The sequence below is a fragment of the Ambystoma mexicanum genome, chromosome 1p, assembly GCF_040938575.1.
Source record: "Ambystoma mexicanum isolate Mex_15411 chromosome 1p, UKY_AmexF1_1, whole genome shotgun sequence".
NCBI classification, from domain to species: domain Eukaryota; kingdom Metazoa; phylum Chordata; class Amphibia; order Caudata; family Ambystomatidae; genus Ambystoma; species Ambystoma mexicanum.
The window spans coordinates 182238807-182260851 of NC_090921.1; the positions used below are offsets into that span (position 1 = coordinate 182238807).

The 22045-nt window shown below is 45.5% G+C and overlaps 1 protein-coding gene across 1 annotated transcript in view; it reads right to left on the reverse strand.

Annotated features, from left to right (window-relative positions):
• The window catches only part of DNAH2 (dynein axonemal heavy chain 2), a 3498763-nt gene that overhangs the window by 259474 nt on the left and 3217244 nt on the right, over nucleotides 1-22045 (reverse strand). Inside the window, exons 79-80 of the mRNA XM_069646273.1 lie at nucleotides 20039-20229; nucleotides 19380-19571 (exon numbers count right to left, since the gene is read on the reverse strand). Of these exons, the coding sequence (XP_069502374.1) occupies nucleotides 19380-19571; nucleotides 20039-20229 (383 nt within the window). The remainder of the gene's footprint in view (nucleotides 1-19379; nucleotides 19572-20038; nucleotides 20230-22045) is intronic.

The window sequence follows — 22045 nt, forward strand, 5'->3', positions numbered from 1 at the left end:
CGACAAACGAAGCTTCGAAGGAGTTAATGACTTCCTCTTCACTGGAGCCCATTGATGGGGCGTCCTCAAAGGGCCTCGACCTCTTCTCTGAGGGAGTGCGCTCATGGGATCACTCAGACCTGGATGTATCATCAGAGGCCTGCCCCAACATGAGCCACGTTGCTAGCCTTCTGTACCGGTCCGTTTTCGTCTTCTTCGAAAAACCACCACAAATCTCACATCCTTCCTCATCGTGGTCCGGGATGCAGGCAATACAAATACTTGTGATGCCTATCGTCGACATACACATTTCTCAGTCCACATTTCGTGCATAACTTGAAGAGGCTTTGCTTATCCTCGGACATGGTGGAAGGCACAGAGTAGCCCCACGCCTAAAACTCTCGAAACTTCGAAGAGTAGATCCACAATGAAAGATGTTCTTCACCGACAACGGATCCCCCACTGCCGGTAGTCGACATCCTGTCGAATGACGGAACAAAAATCAGTCAAAAAATACTATATTTTGCTAAATATCAAAATAGGCTCAAAGAGCAGGAAGAGAGGACTGAATCTCAAGATGGCCACCAGGTGGGGAGCTAGGGAGACGACTGTCACTGGATGGGTGCAGTATGACCCAAAGGACAGTGTTCGGTTTAGAGGTGTGAAAACCCAGAGGGTGTTTCACAACCTAGTCCCCGGGTATCCCGTACTCAGATGGCCAGGGAAATGCCATTGCTTTTGGATCCTGACCGTGGGGGTGGACAAGCAAGGGAGGATCACCTGTGTAGGGGCTTCTCTGGGAGTGGGGAGAAGCACCTGATGGTGAGACATGTTATCCCCCTTTTTCCACAACCCATCTAACCCCTAGCCCTGCTTATTTTATGGAAAACTACTGCTCCCATAATTCCTCCCCACTTCACATTGACAACACTACTGAGCCGAGGGAGAAGAGGAATGAGACCAGGAAGACTACCTCTTCTGGCTTGCCATAGCTCTGTCCCTTTAATGAGACCAGGTAGAGTCAGGCATGTAATCCTAACTATACACACCTGCCACTTGCTAACACTCCCTGCTTGGATAAATGGTGGCGCACAGGCACACTGTGAGCGGGCTGGTGTTATGGAGAATTCTCATAAATGTGCTAATTCCCTTCACCTTAAGAGACCCCCAGCAACTTTGCTGGATTTTGAGGACTTGATTTTTTTTTACCTGGAGAGAGTGTGAGCCTTTTTTCCACACTCTCATGTATTTTGGTATGTGTTTTACTTTAGTGTTTTCTTTGGTTATGGAGTTTTGGACAACTCCATAGGCATCATCATCCGAAACTCCCTGTGCTTAGTCTCCTATGGGACCCAAATGCACTCTGTGGTGATTGGCTGGCTGACTGTCGAGCAAGGACAGCCATCCTGCTGGGTGAGTGACAGCTAGGCTGGAATGAATGGGAGAGAACGGAATAAAAGGCGAGTCTCTTGGCTTGGAAGGCAGAGTCGACCACTGGAACAAAAGAACCGAAGACGAGCTTGAAGAGGACGGCTGCTGCAACTCCTGGACCATTGGTTTGCCCGGTGAAGCCCTGCTGCAGGTCCAAATCGCCAAGTTCACCTCGACAGAGAAGCCTCTGCAAGGACTACTTCTCCCTTAGAGTTAGTGGGACCAATCAACCCGAACATAAGCCACCTGGACAGCTTATCTTGGAGCTGGTTGAATTTTCTCAGAATTGCGGCAGGAAACCGTAGAACCAGGGAGAGGGACACCATTTTGTGTGCTTTACTTACAGCTATCGGAATCGAAGTTTGCCAAGCTTTTTGACTGTTCAAGTGCAGTGCAGGAGTCCCCTGACGTCCTCTATCTTGTCCCCACGACTGAGGCTCAGGAACAGCGAGATCTGCAGCAACTGCCAGGAGCAGAAGTCATAAGCTGTCTCTTTTTCTTCATTTGTAAGGTACTGTAAGCTACTGTAAAACCAGAGTACTTACCTCTCGCAGTGAAAGTGCTTGAAACTTTCCCAACTCACAGGCCTAATCAGCTTGTGACCCAACCTATGATTCTTCTTGCTACAAAATATTCCTAAGAACTTTTGCAGAGACTTTTCCGTTTAACTACCAGAACTGCTTTATCCTATCCAACACTTTAGCCCATTGACTTTGGCCTAGCCTATTGAATTGAATTGACTCTTCTGGTGAACTCTAAATATTTGCACTGTCTAAGAATAGTGTAACCTTTCATGTTCTAATAATCTTTGCCTTTTACTCCTCTTGAAAAGTATTTTTGAAATAGAATTGAAGTGTATTTGAGTGTATTATATAGTTGCCTCCTTCTATTAATGTTTTATAATTGAATGGTTAATAAATAAAAAGTATTTAACCAAGAGTTATTTAAACCCCTGTAATTGTAGACCTCTGTGGAACATCATTACAGCTCACATTCCCTCTTGAGATAAGCCTGGCTACTCAGCCCCGCTACAAAAACTGTGTGGTACAGACTTATACCAAAGGTTGGTTTTGCTTACACCTCTAGTCATAGTTGTCTGTAGTGGTCCCAGAGGGTACTACATTCAAACTTTGCCTAACAGCTGGGTACGAGAAGGAGCAGCTCTTTTGGGGCTATGGAAGTTGGAAGGCCAAGGGGCTGATCGGCAGTTGCAAAGAATGAGAGAGTGCCAGGCGCAAATTCCACACTTTTGGGAAGCTGTAAGCGTCAAAGACTGAAACCAAGTGAGCGGAAAGGAAAAACCTTCAAGATGCTTCAAAGCGGCCCGCTACCCTCCTTGGTGAACAACGGAGTTGGGGAGTGGCAGAGGAGGTGTTGGTAATGGCATTGACTGGTACATGAATAGAGTTGAAGAAAGAAGCCCAATTAACACAACCAGTGAGTTATCGAAGACAATAAAAGACCAGTTTGTGTAAAATCAAAAGTAACTGTACCCAAAAGTTGAAGGTTGCACGTGTGCCGAAAATAAAAATGTGTAATGGAAAGGACAATTGCTGAATGATGAAGAAATCATACAAAGTAACAGAGTCGTCCTGCGAGGTAGAATCGCACATTCAAAAGGCTCTATGAAATGTTCTGAGTTGAAGTGAACCGGGGAGCCACCAGGGGGCGCTGAGATGGAGTGGCAGTCTCCTCTTCATGGGCCGATAATTGGGGAATGTGCCTCCCCTAGCCCCCCGGGAAAGATCATCTGACCCTCCCGGGAGCATCACAGAGCTCCAGAGCACCAATGGGGAGAAAACCGAAGCTTCTGCGCCTAGTATCTCCCGAGAACTGGGTAAACGCAGAGGGGGCGGAGTTCCCGCATCCCGCGGCCCGCATTTCACCTCCGAGATGGGCGGCCGGGGCCTGAGGTGTTCGTGAGGCCTCAACACCGGAGGAAGCTGTCTTTTGCCGTTGATAAATAGCTCATCCCCCGTGGCAGGGCTAGCCCTTGAGGCTTGAGAGACTGGGACGCAGAGCCTAGGTTCAACCGCTCCTTGGCCTTCCCTGCAGTGGAGCTTGGAGACCCCCACCGCTCCTGCCTTGGACCTCTTCACGGACGTTAATGCCCCTAAGACAGGAGGGGGCAGAGAGCAGGTCCCTCCTCCCCTGGACTTCTGTCCGGCGCCAGGCCGCGCCCACCGGGCCATGCAACGGAGAGGAGAGAAGTGACTTGCAGAGACTACCTCTGCAGCCGGCACCCTGCAATATCTTCCGTCCGCCCCAGGACAGCGGATTCGATGCATCGAGAGTGTGGAGAAATCTGTCGGAACCCTGAAGTCCTCTAGCTTTTAAGCCTCGGCTGAGGGCGACCCCCGGATACATTCCCGCCGAGGAAGGTTTGGAGCCCGGCCCGACGGTGCCTTTTGGACCACTTGTACCTGGTGGGCCCTCCGCCCCTCATAGAGTTTTACTGATCCCCAGAACAAAAACTCGTTTTGGTCTGGTGTTGCCCCTCCATGCCAGAGGCGCAATTCCGAAGATTCTAGCACCGGACGCACGTGCCTCCCCGCGTGTGGGGGGCTGAGCGGTTCCCCTGCTGTCCCAGACTCCGGTAGGTTTGGCACCATCGGCAGCACCTGCAGCGGCTTCTCGCCCTCCTCCCTCACCCCTCACCCCTGACTGCTCTTCCTCCAGGGCCCTGTGGTGGGGAACGTGCGCAGGGGGTACGCGCCCGGGTGAAGCGACTGCGGGTCCCACCTCTACCACCATTTTCGGATTCCCACCTTACTTAACTTGGCATGGGGCACGCTCCCCCACCCAACTAACGCCAGGCTGGGCACCTCAAGATATCAGAGCCACGCTCCCGACCAAGTCCCCACCTTCAGCGACTGCGCCACCTCACCATCGGGTCCCTCAAAGTGTGCACAGTGTGGGAGTGACTCTGGGTGCTCCTGGACTGCGCTGGAGCTCGCTTCTTGTCATCTTTATAAAGGAAAAACCACCCCACACTGAGCAAATCCCCTTCCGGCGCCTGACACAACTCAGTACAGGATCCACCTACACTGGCTGCCGTGATGGGCAAGGGATAGTGATGAGATCCTAAGCCAGACCTTAGACAGCTTTTCGCAGGGAGCGAAAGTCTCTACTTGCTGCTCATCGACATAGGGGATCTGGTGGGCCCAGCCAGTCTCCAACCTGACCTAAGACAGTCATTTACCCTCGCACTCCATCCTCCCCCCCCCCAGTGAAATTAGAGAAGGCCTAGAGCCTGGAATAGCGCAAAAATCCTTCTATCCCCCCACTACCCCCAGGGTTCGGGCGTGAGATGGCACTCCTCTATCTTCATTACCGGGAGTAGGCACATAGGGAGGAGTGGTTCCATCCTGACATCTCCTGCCCTCCCCCTTGTGCCCTTACTGGGTCTTCATGGCCCCCACCCTACATGGGAGGTCCTAAGTTTCCAGTACTTTGAGTGATCCACAAACTGCACTGCAGCGCCCACCACCCTCCTTTGACCACAGCCCAGCCGCTACTTTGAACTGTCTTGGCGATTGCTAACTCCATACGGATCCTCACATGTCTGGCATTGGCCATGCTTCCAGAGTCTAGGTGCCCAAATCCAGATAGTAGCTGGACCAACAGAGGGCCCTTGCCAGGGAGGCCAGTGTTTGAATTCTGTACAAGGTGAGATACCTAGACAAACCTTCGGCCTCATTTCAACCGAACTACTCATAACTGAACTATTCAGAAGGGCCACGAAAACCCTGCTCATGAGACTTGCCTGGTCTTCTGTCTTCGACCCGGGTCCCCGATGACTGGAGCACGACCTGTTTGAAATTCCAGTCACTTTTCTCTGGCCCTCAGTGAGGGTCTCTTCGCGCCCTCCTCTGGTGGGGAACCCCTACATCCCAGAGGGAGTCAACTCTAAAGACACCTGCTGATGGAGTTGGCCCAATCACTACAAAAGTTCTGCCATTCCCCGACCCCTTCTCTGGAGGGGGTCAGTATGCTGGCCGCCGTGCAAACAGAAACAATGGACGCCCATGAGGTGAATAAAAACATGACAGCCCTTTTGGTGGAGATCTGGGGCTTCAGGGCAGATATCGGCAAAAGGCTGGATTCCCTAGATAAAAAGGTGGACTCTATGGATGACTGTGTCCAAGCCCTAGAAACAAATCAGACTTCCGTGGACCTTCTGGAGACCCAAATAGACATGCGCTTAGCGGAACTGGAGAGGAGGGAGGAGAAATACACCCTAAAACTCAATGGGCCTCATTACACGGTAAGCGGTAAAGGCTTACCGGCACCGGTAAGGGCACCTGGTGCCGGTAATCCCTTACCGCCCTACTACGAGTTCCCTTTGCGGGTCCTTCCTTAACGCCTGGTTTTTCCAGGCGTTAAGGACAGGACCCGCTACGGTACTTTAGAGCTAATAACGGTACCGCAATTTGCGGTACCGTTATTAGCGCATTCCCCATTCCCATTGAGCCCTCTGGGGGTTCAAATGGGAATGGGGAAGGGCCCTGGTGAATGGGGAATTACCGGTCCCGCCAACCTTGGAATGGACCAGTAATTGCTCCATTCACCAGGGCGGAGTCGGTAAGGTTTTGGAGGCAGCCATGGCGTTAATAGCGCCATGGCTACCACCTACCGTTTAATGAGGCCCATTGACTTGGAAAATACAGAGTGCCGCAGCAATCTTAGGTTCCTGGCGATCCCGGAACGGACAGAGAAACACAGGCAGAAATTGTAAGAGTTGTCAATGGGGTGATCAACAAACTGATGAAAGCAATACCAACCAGCCGACCATTGACGGGGCCCACAGAGCAGGGGCCCCCACCAGAAGCCCTAGGTCGATCCTCGTGAGATTTCACTATTATTCTGAAAAGGAAAAGATCCTGGAACTGGCATGGACGAAAGGCCCAGTCGGTTGGGAAGGTGCTAAGGTCACAATCTACCAAAACCTCTCGGCTCTCACCCTGGTGCAACAACGTCTATGTGGCCCACTAACTAAATGGCTCCAGCCCAAAGGTGTCAGGTACAGATGGGGCCACCCGTTTTCCCTCTCCTTCGTGTACAATGGCTACAAATTCTCCTTGGTCACTGAGGACGACATACAAAGGGTGACACGGGAACTGCTGGGCAAATCCACCCCCAGGGGCGACCAAGAAGGCAGAGGGGGGAAAGCAGCGGAGACTTAAAAACCCAATGGTTTCTCAGAAAGGGGCAGAGTCTGTGGCAATAGAAAATTCTGGAGGGTGGCTCCAGCCTCCCACTGGCCCACTCCCACTCGACGAGGCAGGGACGTGTGCCTCGGTTTACATTCTTCTCCGCCCCACACTCCAAGTTATCCAGAATAGATTATGTTAGTCGATAACTCATGGCGAGAGCGGATAGTTGATTTTTGTGTGGAGGCTGTCCCCTGGTCGGATCACGACCTGGAAAGATTCAAATCGGGCTGCCTCCGAGATCCCCAATGAACTCAAGGTGGTCGTGTAACGACCTCTTGCTGAAGGATAAGGAACTGTCCCAGTCCCTGCTAGAATCTATAAAAGAATTCTTCGCAATCAATGACAATGGGGTGGTAGGGGAGGCAGGAGTCTGGGAAGCCTTCAAAGCTACAATTAGGGGGGTGCTCATTGCTATGGGGGCTAGAAGGAAGCGGGAGAGGGGTAGGGAGGAGAAGCTTGTTAGGGACAAAATAGAAGCTATCCAACCGGGGGGTGCAAACCTACATCTCAGATGTTTCCAGGTAAGTGGGAGGAACTCCAACAACTTAAGGTTAAACTGGCTGCCCTTATGGTTGGGCAAGCCAAGAGGAAATTGGCCTTTCTTAAGCAAAGATATATGGAAAAGGGGGAGAAGGCTGATAGGATTTCTGCCTGGAGGTTGAAGGAGCTTAAAAAAAAGTAGAAGGGTTGATTCATTGCAGCAAAACCGGAGGCGGTCACAAATGTCTAGACGACTCTGGGATAGCGGAGCAATTCAGCCTTTATTATGAAGGCCTCTATAAATCGGAATACTTGGGGGAAGATACCAAAGCTAACAAGTTCATGGAGTCTCTCCCAATCCCTCGCCTCTGACCGGATAAAGCAGGTCCCCTTGAAAGACCTATTACACCCCAGGAGGTGGTGGACACTATCGCCTCCAAGAAAGGAGGCACCAACCTGGGTGACGATGGCTTCATGGTTCTCTTTTACAAGTCCTTCCGCTCTACTCTCGCGCCATTCCTGGCTAAAATGTTCAATGCACTTCTAGAGTCGGGAGCCCTCCCCCAATCTATGTTATCAGCCCTCATTGTGGTTATCCCAAAAGAGGGGAAGGATCCAATGCTCTGCAAATCCTACCGTCCCATTTCTTTACTTAATACGGACGTGAAGGCCTTGGCGAAGCTACTCGCTGATAGGCTGACCCAACACCTCCCGTTGTTGATACACAGGAACCAAGTTGGATACATCCCGGGCAGATCTGGGTCTGATAATATTAGAAAGACAGTGGGTGGATTGCCTCTCTCTATAATGGCCCCTCCGCCAGAGTGGTAGTCAATGGCATGGTCTCCGTCCTGTTTCGCCTCTCCATGGGGACTTGTGAGGGCTGCCCTATCTCTCCCCTCCTTTATGCTCTAGCAATGGAACCACTGGCCATAGCTATAAGACAGCACCAGGGGATCACAGGGACTCGATAAGGGGACATAGATTTTAAACTATCACTTTTCGCTGATGACATCCTTGCCTATGTAACTAATTTAAATGTCTCCCTTCCGAAGCTCCTAGAGCTTATAGGCGCTTTTGGTATCTTCTCTGGGCTCAAGATAAATCCATTGAAATCATGTATAATGCCAATGGGACAGGTGTGACGGAGTCGTTGAGTGGAGGGAAATAGTATGGGGTATGAGAATTGAACGCAAGGCCACCCCATATCTGGGGATCCTGCTGCTGAGAGACCTGGGAGCTCTCATGGAACAGAACCCCCCCCCCTATCCTCTCCAAGATAAAATCAGACCTCTTTTGATGGGTTCCCCTGACCCTGTCATGGTTTGGACGCATGGTAACCATTTTTTTCCTCCCTCCCGACCGCTATCCCAGATGCATATTTCAGGACCCTACACACCCTGGTCCAGCGCTTTATATGGAATGGTAAGAAGCCAAGGATTAAGCACGCGACCCCTGACACTCTCGAGATCCGTTCAGGGGGTTTAGTCTCCCGGATTTCCGGTAGTAACACAAGGTTGGCCAGCTAAGGTTAATGTTGGAACACATGAGGGTTGAAATGCGCACTTATGGGACCTACGTAGAGGATAACCATACTCATCCTAGAAAAGTTACAGACCTCCTGTGGTCCTCTAATAAAGAACTTCCAGTTCACATCAAAAATCACCCGACATTATCAGTCCTATGGGTTCTATGGAAGCGTGACAAAGGAAATGTACACCTTTCTTCCTGGCCCTCCCCACTGTCCTCTTTGTGGGATCTCCCCATTGTCATAGCTAAGAGGGGTTTGCATGACGCACAAAGATAGTCGGATATGGGCTTGGAGCGGGCCACCAACTCTTTCACCAGAAGGCATCTCCCTTGACCAGCACCCACTGGAGCTCCTCCTTGATATCCCTTACCCTGATTCAGACTCGAATAGCTTCCCTAAAGTGATACAGGCCATGCTGAGAGCCGGGAGACTCGCCTTAGTCCAGAATTGGAAAAATAAATCCCTACCATCCAAGTCGGCATGGCTATCCAAGTTGTGGGTGATCTTCACTTATGAGAAACTGGCGGCGCTGACCCACGACACAATGGAAGCCTTCTTGCTGAACTGGAACACTGGAACTCCTCCACAAGGATTTTCGGAGCATTGAGACGATTTCCACTTCCGTCCTGTTTTTCTCTTTCTGCTCTGTTGAAGTATAATCTCCACCACCCACTAGCCCCCTATTGTTTGAGCCCAGTTTGTCAGGCTAGTCTGGACACGCGGTCCCTCACCATTTGCACTAAATGTGTCCAGCTATCTGTTGGAACCGGTAGTTTCTATGCGGGAGGTGGGAGGGGTAAGGTTAACTCTACTGTTGATTCTGGAAATTGACTGTTTGCTGTTGAAATGTATTTTCTTTTTCTCTTGTTTTATGAACAACTTTCAATAAAAATTATGTTTAAAAAAAAAACGGGATCGGAATGAAAATGAAATAAGTGAAAAGCAAAGTATGTAAACTCAATCTACCAAGAGGGCAAAGTATGTGAACTTTGAGAGAGGCAAAGAGGGCAAAGTAAAGAGAATAAGAAACTACAAGTAACAATAGGCATTGGTGTTACAAAATAAGGAAGATTGTTGATTGTTGAATTGTTTAAAGAGAGGTTGAAGTGGTCATGCAGAGGTCTATGTAAAATCCTTCAAAAGTCTTAGACAGTAAAAAGATATAAAGACAAAATGTGGGGAAGGGAATCCTCACAAACAGAAAGACAGGCTCGAGCCCCGCAGAGGGAAGCCTGTGCTGAACTGTGATAAAGTGAAGCAGTGAATGTGAAAAGAGAGACCGGCTCAAACCCTGCAGAGGGAACCCTGTGTTGAATTGTTGCAAAGTAAAAGTCAAGAACAGAACTGTGCATTTATGACAAGGCGAGCGAAGCCTAAGGAATTGATTGAACTACCAAAAGCTTGAAGCCCAAGCCTGAACTGTTGAATTGTACCAGTAAGTCAAAGTGTGGAAGACTGATAGAACTGTGCCATCCACCTATCCTTTGTAAGGAACTCTTGAAACCGAATGCTGCTGAAGGTAGGGAAGGGAGTTGTTACCTAAGCCATTCTGACATTTCTTTTGAGACACTATTTTTCCTTTTGTATTCCCTTAAGACACTTGTCATTTGGGAAGGAGGGCAAGGTTACGTTTCTTTAGTATAGGCATTTTTATTTTGACTAGACTGACTTGGACTTGTTTGCTATTTGTTTAATGGTCGAGACTTCTCCCATTCTAGAGTTAGGGCCAGTTAGGAATTCTACCAACCCAACCAAAATACCAAAATAAAGGTTTTTGAAACTTGCATCTATTGTGTCTATGTCTACTATTTATACCATGCCTTCCTTACAGAGGAGAAATGCAGTGTTCACACTAAAGCAAAACTGCTTTTCTTTTTTACTGAGGATTTCCAACCTGACGACAGGGCATATTAATGAGCATGTGAATCCATGACAGACCCTATGCTGGAGAAGATATGCATTTCGTGACAGCCAGTCTAGCCTTTTCTTATTTTTTTTTAAAATTCTGGGCACCTACGACATACCAAGCATATGACATGCCTAACGTGCACTAGATTGTGCAGCCAGTTAGGACATGTGTTGTTATTGTGTCATGGCTTTTTAAAGGCAAAGCCCACAGGAGTATGTTCTTTTGTGGGGATACAGCCATATATTGGCTGAGCCAGTGTGGACATGTTTTTCTTATAGTATCATTAATGCCATTATGTACAAAGCAAACATGAACATGTTTTTTACAGAGGAATTCTGGCATATAATGGGCACAGCCAGTATGAAAATGCAAGCCCAATAGAAAAATTCACCAGCCCCCAATGGAAAACAATCAGTTTAGATGATTTGTGGAATTCTTTAAATGCCTTACATCCAAGCAGTGAGACCAGCAGGTCCTCTTTTCAGTAAGCTCCTCACCAGCATACCAAGATTGCTATAGTTTTGTAAGTAACTGGAGGAAGTAAGAAGATTATATGTCAAGGAAGCAGTGGAGAATTCAGTGGAACACTCACAGTGGGAGTGCAGCGAATAAGATAAAGATAACGTTGTTGTTAACTGAAGACAGGGAATTAATGCTTAGCGCCTCTCATGCAGTGTTTGTAAATAAACTCACAACTTATAGACTCTGGAAGATTCTGGTGATTCCATTGTCAAATTTGTGGAAAAACAACATTCAAATATGGGGGAAAAGAAAATGCTATCGCTGTGTCTTGCAGCGTATCATTGCACAGAAGTAAAAGCAATACACTGCTCGCCACATAAGAGGGTAGTGTTACTGACAACAAGCCAGTGTAAATTTGCATGCTGAAACACTAACGCTACACGTATGCGCATGCGCATCAGGTAGAAGAGTCTGTTAGAAAGACTTCACTTAGCACAATAGATGGACTGTGAGGAAAAGTGTAAGTTTTGCTTAAGGGGAAACGAAGAACTCTGTGAACTGAGCCCAAGTCATGAACTATTTATGTTGAAAAGAATTGCAGAGGGAATATTTGCAGCACCACATGACTCATTAGGAAAATATATTTATAGAGTGTATATAATAATAAAAGGATTCTCATAAGGGAGAAGGTGTAAATAACATAGCATAGAGTTGTAGTGCTAGTTAGATATAGGGACAGCTAGTTAGGTATACAGTAAAAAGATGCCATGGTCTAGGAATCTACCAACTTTCAAAAGGATATGGAGTCAAAAGTACTTTCAAGATAAATAAAGGACAACTAATGAAGATAACTAAACTTAAAAGAAGATTCCTTGAGAAATGCCCTTCAAGATTTTCCAACTCAACTACTGTTGAAAAGAGGAATGAGAATAATCATTATTGCAGTCGATACAGTTGAAACCCAATGACTAACGATATTGGATAACTTAGCCAATTTCCTACAAGCTATTTGTGGAGGAGGAAACAGGTAAGGGAGCCACGGGAAGGGAACGGTGTAGAAGAGAATATTAAATCATAAGCATAGCAATACTTGCTTGGTTTTCTGTTGGTTGTCCACTCTGCAGATCACAAATCACACGAAGCCTGAGATTCTTTTGTTTATTATTTCATCCACTTCCCCTCTCTAGGAGTTACTGATTTAGCTGAACTAGGATTTGGCTGCGTCGGAAACACTAGGAGGGGGTCAGCCAGATTCAGCACCTCCTGCAGATTCGACTAATGGGGCCTGGCATGCTACATTGACACTATTATATATGTATCATACTAGTTATGAAGGTATACAGTTGTCTTACAGCCAAGGCTCTAAATTGTATGAAACTTTAAACAAGTACAGCACTGTACTGTACTACAGCTTCCTCGTGAAAGGAAGGAAGAGTCTGAATATGGTTTGGTATCAACATTTTTGGAGACCTTGTAGGTAGTAAAACAGGCTGAATCTGGCAAGCACACTAACCTGCACTGAACGTGCACGGTCTCACTGAAGAACAGATACTTTAAATGGATGCCCACTATACCATTCATATGAGAACAGATATGTTATGTTGCATATCCTTGCCATGTAAATGCAATTGGATAATAAATATTTTATTATTATGTTTGTAGCTCAAACAAGCTTTATCATAAAACAAAAGAAAACAATAAATACATTTAAAATTCATTTAGAAACAATGAAATAAAATACATTTAAGACAATTAATCAATTAATCACAAATAGAAATTAAGGAAAATAAGAGCAATTCAAGTACATGCCATATCATCAAACACCTCGCAATTAGATCACTTTTTATTTTTAATTGTTTAATTTTTGTGTTATAGCCGCAAAACAGCTTTTCACAAATTTAACTTGAGTTTAAACAAGTACATGCATATATCAAAAACAGCAATTACTTCTATTATGCAAATCAATTCATTTTTCATCAAATGATTAAAATATCAACTTATCTCAGATTTGATTCTTTCAGAAGACCAAATGTAGCTCCTTGAGGATTTTCAAAATGTCTATTGTCAGCCCGATTCATTGCCCAACACTAATCTTTCCCAAAAGGATGATGTGGCTAACAACCAATTTTTGTCTACAAATCTTGCCAATCTCTCCACTCTGAGTTTCATTGTTCCCGCACACTCCGTCATAAGATGTCTTAGGGATTGCGTTTGTTTTTCAGGACATAAAGTGCATATGTTATCTGGATGTGTCACCTTGTATCTTGTGTGTAGTATTTCGCTTGTTGGTAAAAGGTTGAGGCGGAATCTTAAGAATTCCGTCCTCCATTGTGAGTTCTGAAAACTCCTCAGATACCTTGGACACCATCCTCTAGGCTTATCACATGATGAAAGTGATTGGAATAATCGTGATCACTTTTCCCACCTTGAGTATTGCTTTCCAGATAATAAACAGCGCTATATGTACAGATGTATGTCCTGTGTTCAGACAGTACCACCAAAATGCCTCACTCTTGATGCTATTGTGGTGTGATAGATATGGACCCAGCATCTTCATGTAGAGTGGACCTTATTTGCGACACTCCGCCAACACATGCTGAGCTGTCTCTAATTTTCCAGGTAGACCACAGGAGCGGCACCCTGTCCCCTCTTCAGGGATACCCAACTCAGATCCGATGGATGCCAGTACAGGTAATTTGACAATTTGCAGTAATAATACAAATCTGTGCAATTCAGAGGAGGGGCATAGCTTAATGTAGCCTTGGGATGTTTCATATTTGTGGGCTAACTGGTTAATAAAGCAGCGATAGCGGCTCAATGAAGCAAGATGGGAATAATGTGCACACCAGTCCTGCTGCTCGAGCCTATAGGGAAACTTCCTGATTAGTTCCTGGAAGCTATCCTCCCAAACGGGGTTCCAGCCCATGTTCTCGAAACTCGCAAGCACCAAAGCCATCAATGAGTTGAGATGGACAATAGGTACTTGTTGACCTAGCAAGTGCAGCAGTGGGCATCTTGGTGTTTTGCAGGATTTAAGAAATAATATGATTCTCCTTCTCAGAGCCATAGTAGACAATAATGTGAGGCCCGGTTCCAGGCGGATAATTTCTACAGCAACACTGGGACCTAGGGCCAACATTTTCCCCCAGAATTTGCCTCCAACACATCTAACCAAGAGAAATCTTTCATGGTAAGTGTTTCCAGGCCATAGAGAACTGAGGTACAAAAACACTGCTTGTAAAGAGTGAGGACGCCTTGAAAACTAAAGCCAGAAGCTGCTCTCACGCATCTGTGTATCATGCTCAGTTTGGACATAGCATTACATTTCCTTGTATCAATCAGCTCTGTATAGTCGGTCCCAGTGGTAAACTCCACGCCCAGATATTTGTAGCTGGAAACGTGCTGATGTTCCCGTCTATAACCAAGGTTGGAAAATGAACATGCTTATATGAAAAGTGCATGGCCTTAGCCTTCTCATAATTCATAATGAGATTGTGGTCCTTAGCAAATCTTTGCAGCTCTTCCAAAGATTTTTTAAGGTCAGCAAATGTGCAATCAAATAAGACTAGGTCATCTGCGTATGAAAGGCATGAGACTTTAACCCCCATTATCTTGGGGGAACAGATGTTAACAGACTCTTGTGCATCCGGTATTTCAGCAACGTATATGTTGAAAAGTAGGGAGGCAAGCGCACACCCCTGCTTTATCCCACGGTTCGTTCTGACCAGTGCAGAAACTGAGCCCCTATTATCAAACTTAATTTGAACTGAGGTATCCTCATACAGTCCCATTATGGCTATTAATAGATCTCGCGAGGCAGCCTAGACGGTTCATTTTGGCCCATAGCTTATTCCTATTTACCATGTCAAAGGCCTCCCGAAAGTCTATCATCGCCACATAGAGGCCGGGGTATTCCTTGATCCTTGCTGCCTTAGTGAGATAATAAAACAGCCATAGGTAATGGGCGGTTCCTGATCCTGCCATAAAGCCCATTTGGAACTTGCTAAGCAATCCAATAAAGTTGACCCATTCAGTTAGCCTGTTAAGCAATAATGATGCAAAGATTTTGCCAGTTGTGTCAAGCACTGTTAACAATCAGAAATTATCTGTGCATGTTCTAGGGCCCTTTTTATGTATTGGCAGAAGAATGGAACACTCCCGAGAAATAGGAATGCGTCCCTCCTGGGAGACCTTACCAAACAAACAAAGTTTTTGCTCTCCCCAGAATATAGGATCATTTTTTATAATTACGTTGGAGAGCTCTGATTTTCGATAAAATCTCTGCCCGACTGAATCATAGATTAAACTTGGCTCCGATCAAGGTTAAGGCTCCCCTATGGGCAGTAGGGTCATAGAAAGTATTACTAATATACCTCAGTCACGCCTCCTCACCACAAGCATAAATCTCGTGAGGCATGGTTTTAGAGTTAAAAGTGCTCAACAATTTCAAAGCCCTTGGACTTTGCAATGGCTACCAAATATTGCCATTAGGCATTACTGCCTGAGGAGACCCAATCCTTTACCAATCTACGGTGTCTTTTTTGGATGATTCGTGTTGCATCCATTACCTCCATAGGAGGGCGAACACTTTTCTTAATCTCAACTAATTCTCGATTTAGAAACTTTTTCACTTCACGTATGGTTTTATCAAATCTGTATTTCTTGGATGAGTGGCTCAACATGGTATAGCAGCCTTTTATACCTCCAATAAAGAGGTGCAATCTTCGATTAGAGCCTCAGTCCCATCGGCCAATGAATTGTCCACCAAGGTCAGCATCTTTCCAGCCTGTGCAGTAAAATAACTACCAGCATTCTTGATGCTTCTGTCTGTCCAGCGTATCGTACTACCCGCCTGATAAATATCCAAATCCCGACCCTACCTTGATGGTCAATTTCTACGCTCCTTATGATGTGCAGTGTAAGGATAGCGTGGTCACTATAAGATGTGTCCATAATTTCAAGTTTCCTGACAAAAGGAAGATCCATTGAATTGCAGAAAAAGTAGTCAAGAGTCGAGATTTTTGTCCCCGATCTCCAGGTGCTCTTTCCTGGTACATCTCCCATAACCCTACCGTTCAGCAAGTAGCAGTCCCAGTCAAAAACTAAGTTAACCCGTAAGAGTCCTTAGAGGACTTTTTTACCTAAGATGCTTGTCACAGATTTACGTTGGACAAAGTCAGTTTCCTGAATTTCATGAAGACAATTACATCTCGCAATAAAGTTCCCCCATCCCCCGACAAATATCGAATCCTGTTCTGATGCATTCTTAATGTTACAAATCTGTTAAATTACAGATTCAGAGATATCATCAGTTTTAACTGAGCCTTGGAGGGTCATACACATTAATATTAATGCCACCAACAATTTTCTCACGGCACACTAACAGCAAGAACATTAAAATTATCGATACTGGTCTTAACTCTTACTGCATTTGGATGGTTTTTGACGCCGATAATGAGGCCCCCAAAAGGGTGGCTTGTCGGCCCTTTATTAGCCAGAAATTGAAACATTTGGTATCCGTCAATTAGCAACTCAGAGCAGCCATACTTCCTGTAACAGGAAAATATCATTCTGTCGAAAAATATCTAAAGACCCTCCAGCCAGAAGCAGATGAACAAATCCCCGGTATTCCAGGAAGAAATGACCAAGTCTCAATTTCCACTTGTTTGCACAGGAGCGTGGTTTAAGACAAGCCAATTCAAGATATTGGCTTGCAAGGAGCTATCGTTACTGGCATTCAAAGCTTTATTACCTATGGCATTCATTTTTTCCTTTATCGTACTCAGGTCGGGGGGTTTCTGTACAATGATCTCCTCGACTGAGTCAAGATCATATGCAAGCTCTATGTATCGGTCCTTGTATGAGCTTATAATTTGCGCAGTTTGCTTCGTGCTACAATGTATCCTGCTAAACTGGCATTTGGAATTCTCGATAGGCTCAGTAAAATCAAAATCCTTAGTATCAAGAATTCTGAGTGCGAGGATTTTTCGGATCAAGGACAGAAAGTCTGTCCTATTGATATATGATTTGAAGCTAGGTTTCCCCTGAGTTTGCTTCTTAATGGTGATTGTAAGGGGTATGCCGATCCAAACCACCTCAAACGTTTTGTCAGAAACAGCATTCACACCCTGTCGCAAACTGCCAAGTGGCATCACTGCTGGAGCCACCGGAATTGGGTGCTGCAAGTGTGCCACTGGTCAGTTAGACACAGTGGGGAGAGGTGGGGAAGGGTCAATACTAATATTCTGCTCAATCTCCTCATTCTCATCAGGTAAAGGTCTCTCATTTAATACCCAACTCGTTAAAGTCTCTTTGGGCCTAGCAACCTACTTGCTTCTCCCTTTTGCCTTTTTAGATTTATTGTTTTGCACATTAGCCACATTGAGACATATTTAAACCTTCAAGGATATAAATCCTTATGAGAATGAAAAAGGGAGATCGTGTAGATACCATCTGCAGATTTTGTTCAAAAATTGAAGAAACTTTAAAACATCTGACAATTGACTGCCCGAATTTAAGATGCCTCAGAACAAAGTATCTTGGGGCAGAATTTAGGAAATATAGAACTTTGAGTTGCGATGAGTGGTGGAATCGACTGCTGGAAGGAGAAGAAAAGAAGTTTGTGTTTGCCCTGACCACCTTCCTGGAAGATACAAGTTTGCTGTTAGATAATGATGAAGGAGAAATTGCACTATCAAGTCAGATGTCATAAAGAGAAGCATGCAAAAGAGACAGTGGCCACAAATGAAATGTGACAGACGGAACCCATGAGATCTCGATTTTACATTGGGAAGAGCGAGAAGTGTGCGTAACAAGATAAACCTGGAGGTTGCATCAGGGGCAGCGAAAAAGAACAGTCGTACAATCTAAAGGAGTGACAAAAAATAATCGACTGACGTGGAAAAAGTATTTATAGATCTGGACACCATCTGAATACATGACCACGTCAGTGGGACGTTTTTCCCTCTTTCTTTTGTTTCTCTTCTTCGAAAGCTTGTAATAAGCTGTATTAAAATAAAAAAAATTTAAAAATCCTTTTGTCTCAAATTAAACGCAGCTGCATTACAATTTTTCCTCTTTTTTTTTCCTACGTTGTTTGCGAGCAAGGTAAATGGTCGAGGTCTCCCTGGGGAGTTCAACATTTCTTCTGCCTCGGAAACCATAGGATCGACATCTATAATATTAGCCACCTTACTCAGAGGCATCTCATTTTGTAAATTCAAGTTCACAGAGGTATATGGCACTGCATCAGCGATGAACGCGTCTAATTCCCTGCCCTCGTTGGCTTTAGAAATCCTGATGGTAGCCAGGACTGAAACCTCATCCAGAATCTTTCCACACATCCAGAGATGGAGGTAAACTGCGAGATACTGGTTCTGGCAGTCAATGGTACCGGCCTCACTTTCCTTATTTTGCATACCACTGGGAGAACTCATAGTACGAGATTGGGAAGAGTTTCCATTATTTCCTTTTACTCGTTCACAGGCTCCACCGCCATCCTGTGTTTTAGAATATGAAGCGTTCTTTCTCGGTTTATGTCTGTTCGACCTCAGGCTGGACTTTCCAGGCATGCTGGTTGAGGTAGATGTTAATATTGAAATGTTTGTGTGCTAAAGTTAAAATGTATATCTTAAAATTCGTATCTTAAAAATTTGAGTTGTTTATACAACAATGTATGCAATCAATAAGAACAGAAGATGCTCATAAAACTGGCCGGAGGTTCCACTAAGAGCCGGGGTGCAGTTCGAATAAAAATAATTTATGGTAGGGGCAGTTATCTCTTACAGTTTTGATTCAAAGCTTTTGGGCAAACCAACGAGCAGCACCCACGGAGGTCAAACGCACATCAAATGTTCCACAGGGTCTCCAAGCACCTTATGGACGGATTAGTCAATGTGAAGTTGCAGCTGATAGCACTTTGTCCGGGCTGCAGTAGTCTGTGGAAATCTCTACCGCATATGGAGAAATCACACTCCCGCACACACCCGGATTTATGTTCCAAAAGCAGAGTGTACTTACAGTTCACTGCGTCCCCCTGGCATGTTCCTTTGGCACCTAGGGTTGTTACCGGTAGCGTGCATTTGTCAAGTTCCCCGGGCTCGCTGGCACAGACCCCGGTGACTGCATTCAACTCTCCTCCAAGCTTAAGTATAAAAGTCTCCTCCCTCCAACAAAACAGTAAAAATGAAAGAAACACTGCGACACTGCAGTTACTGCATTCAATTCTCCTCCAACTCCCATCTGCATAATCTGCGCAGGTCCAATGTATTGTTAACTGAGATCTAAACAACACATTCCATGAAGTAATGTGTGGCATCTCATGCACCAAAATATCAACATTAAAGGGAAAATGTATGAACAGAGTGAGTACCTCGAAATCAGAGTCGTTGAAGCCGTAAATGATGTTCCAGCCCAGCTGAAGGAACTTCTTTCGCTCAGTCAGGACACTGTGGAAGAAGCACAGAGCAAAGAACAACTTTTTGTACTTGGCAGGCTTGGTGCAGCGGTTGAACTGTTGCTCGGTGACCAGGTTATACAGCCGTTTCATGTTGGCCTTGAGACCCTGAAAATGTAAAGGATAGTGGTCAGGGGTAATTTCTTAATTGGTATAAATTGTGCAAAGTTGAAAAGAGTCCAAAGGAAAGGCCCAGTAGGAAATCGAGGTTAATTCACACAAAGGGAGGAGAGCTCTGGTTATACACAATGGCCTGCAAAATATTGTTCTGAACTATACTCCATACAGACCTCACCTATCTCTGCCAAGGCATCCCAATTCTGCAGCACTGCATGCCGTTTGTGTAAAAGGACTCCACAAAGTTCTGCCACTGCCCACAATATTTGCACACACTCCATCAGCCACATCATCCAGCACTGTCAGTTCCCCACATCCTGTGCACCACTTACTGGTCTAGCATTAGAACGATCTGCAGCTCCGACAGCACACTACACTCCCTTAGCATGGCGATCTGCTCCTGTGCCTGAAACCAGACCACTCAGGTAATGTGTCATACAACAGTTGATGGTCCTTACCTTTGGCGGCTCAGTTGTCATTTTGAGGCTTGCCTGTAGGATGGATATGGGGAAGTCTGGGTGTGGGCTGGAGCTGAGCCAAAGGCGGAAGGAGGGGTGAGGCTCCTCTACCTGCAGTTGTTCCACCAGCTTATCCAGTTGTGGCATCCAGGAAAGGGAGAGATGGCAATTTGCCAGAAAGACCCAGTTACCTGTTGGTGGTCAGAAGTAACGTTAACCTCACATAGTCTCATGTATACAGTAGAGTTTGCTTGGTAAAACAATTCAAATAACTATTGTGTGTAGGTTTAGCTCCACATACCCACCATTCACTCTCCACAATAAGCGGGCTACATGAACAAATTACACTTAATTAGAAGCAATCTCTAAGGAGCACTTAAAGAGTTATACCAGTGAAAAACGTTTAACACATTGATGATTATATTCAAAAATGGGATTAAAAGCTGCACTGAAACAGATGTAGCTAAGTGTTATCAGAAAGTCACAATAGAAGGCACATTTTGCTTGTATGGTCCAAGTGACATCTTATTCATGACTGCCCCTCTGTATTTCACTGCTCAAATGCACACCCTTAGGAATGCACACATAGTGCCACTTCATCAAAGAGGAAATTAGCTTTTAAGTATCCTACTTGGCAATACAGAAAACTATCATAAGACAGCAGGGCATCAACACCATTTTGTTTGTGCCATCCAATGCGCTGGCTGTGACCCATAGCCTTCACATCAACGTCAGTCCCTATCCTAAGGCTCCAGCAGGTGCCAACACAGCAATGTTCAACAAGGAAAGGGTCCCAAGCAAACCAATCCAGTACATTAATACATAGGCTGCAAGCAATGTGTAAACGAATTCAATGAATGCAAAGGCTGTGAATGTACATCACAATATTGCAATACATGACAAAATATTGTATGAAAGTGAAAACTATATACTGCAAAACGCTACCACTATATACATAACCCAGGTCTCAGTCGTACCTAAACCATGCTACATACATATAGACAAGCTAAAAATAAACAACTGGAAAACACTGAAAAGCAAAGAAAATGACAGTGACTATTCCTGTCTGATCCTGGCTCCAGGCCACATAGGAAAACCAAAACATTCCCAAGCACGTGGTGAATTAATCCACACGTCGGGCATGCCAGTGCATAGATGACAAAAATGTGTTGCAATAGGTGGATCACTTGGTATAGGCCAACTTGAGTGCCACAACAACTGTCCAACCTGGTGTCCCCCTGCTCAATCAGGTAGAGAGTGATCAAAGTCAAGACTGACTTTGGAGAAAGTGAGTTCACAACTGCCCTTTCTTTTCAAGTTCTAAGTATGTGTCTTATTTTAGAATCCCGTTGTTGCACCATGCTGGCAGCATTGGGCACGGGAAGGGGGTCGCTTTCTTACGCTTCAGTAGTCTGCCGGCCGGTCGCAGTGAACCACCGGAGCTCCGCTCTCCTTCTGCATCCGCTCTCTATCTCGGCACACAGTAAAGGCAATGTACAGCAAGACTGTGTAGATGCTGCTTGTAGGTACATCGCACTGAGAGCAACACTGGAGCAGTTTTTAGGGAAACAATAGGAATGCTGCAGGAACAATAATTAACACCAAACCAAAGGCTTACATTTATCCAAAATCTTACCATGGTGAGATGGTAGCCTCTCTGCTGAGTTGTAAAAGACTACAATTAATCATCAGTTTCAAAATGCATCTCTTGATTCGTTCCACTCTTCTAATTATTTTCACATTTCTTCTCTGCTGTATACTTTCCTGTGGAAGTGAAGCCCTACTCCGCTTTGGAAAAAGAAATCTGGTTTTCGTTCCCACACAGGAACAGGTACTGAACTCCTGTCTTTCCCAGATTATATTCTTACCCAGGCAGACAGGGGACACCTTTCTCTCTTAGATACCGCTAATTAGGATTTATTGTTGGTACGACTATCTCAATGTGCTGGTGTTAACAGATCCACATTGGACTGGTTTCGTTTTTTTTGTAGCAGATTGGGACAATTA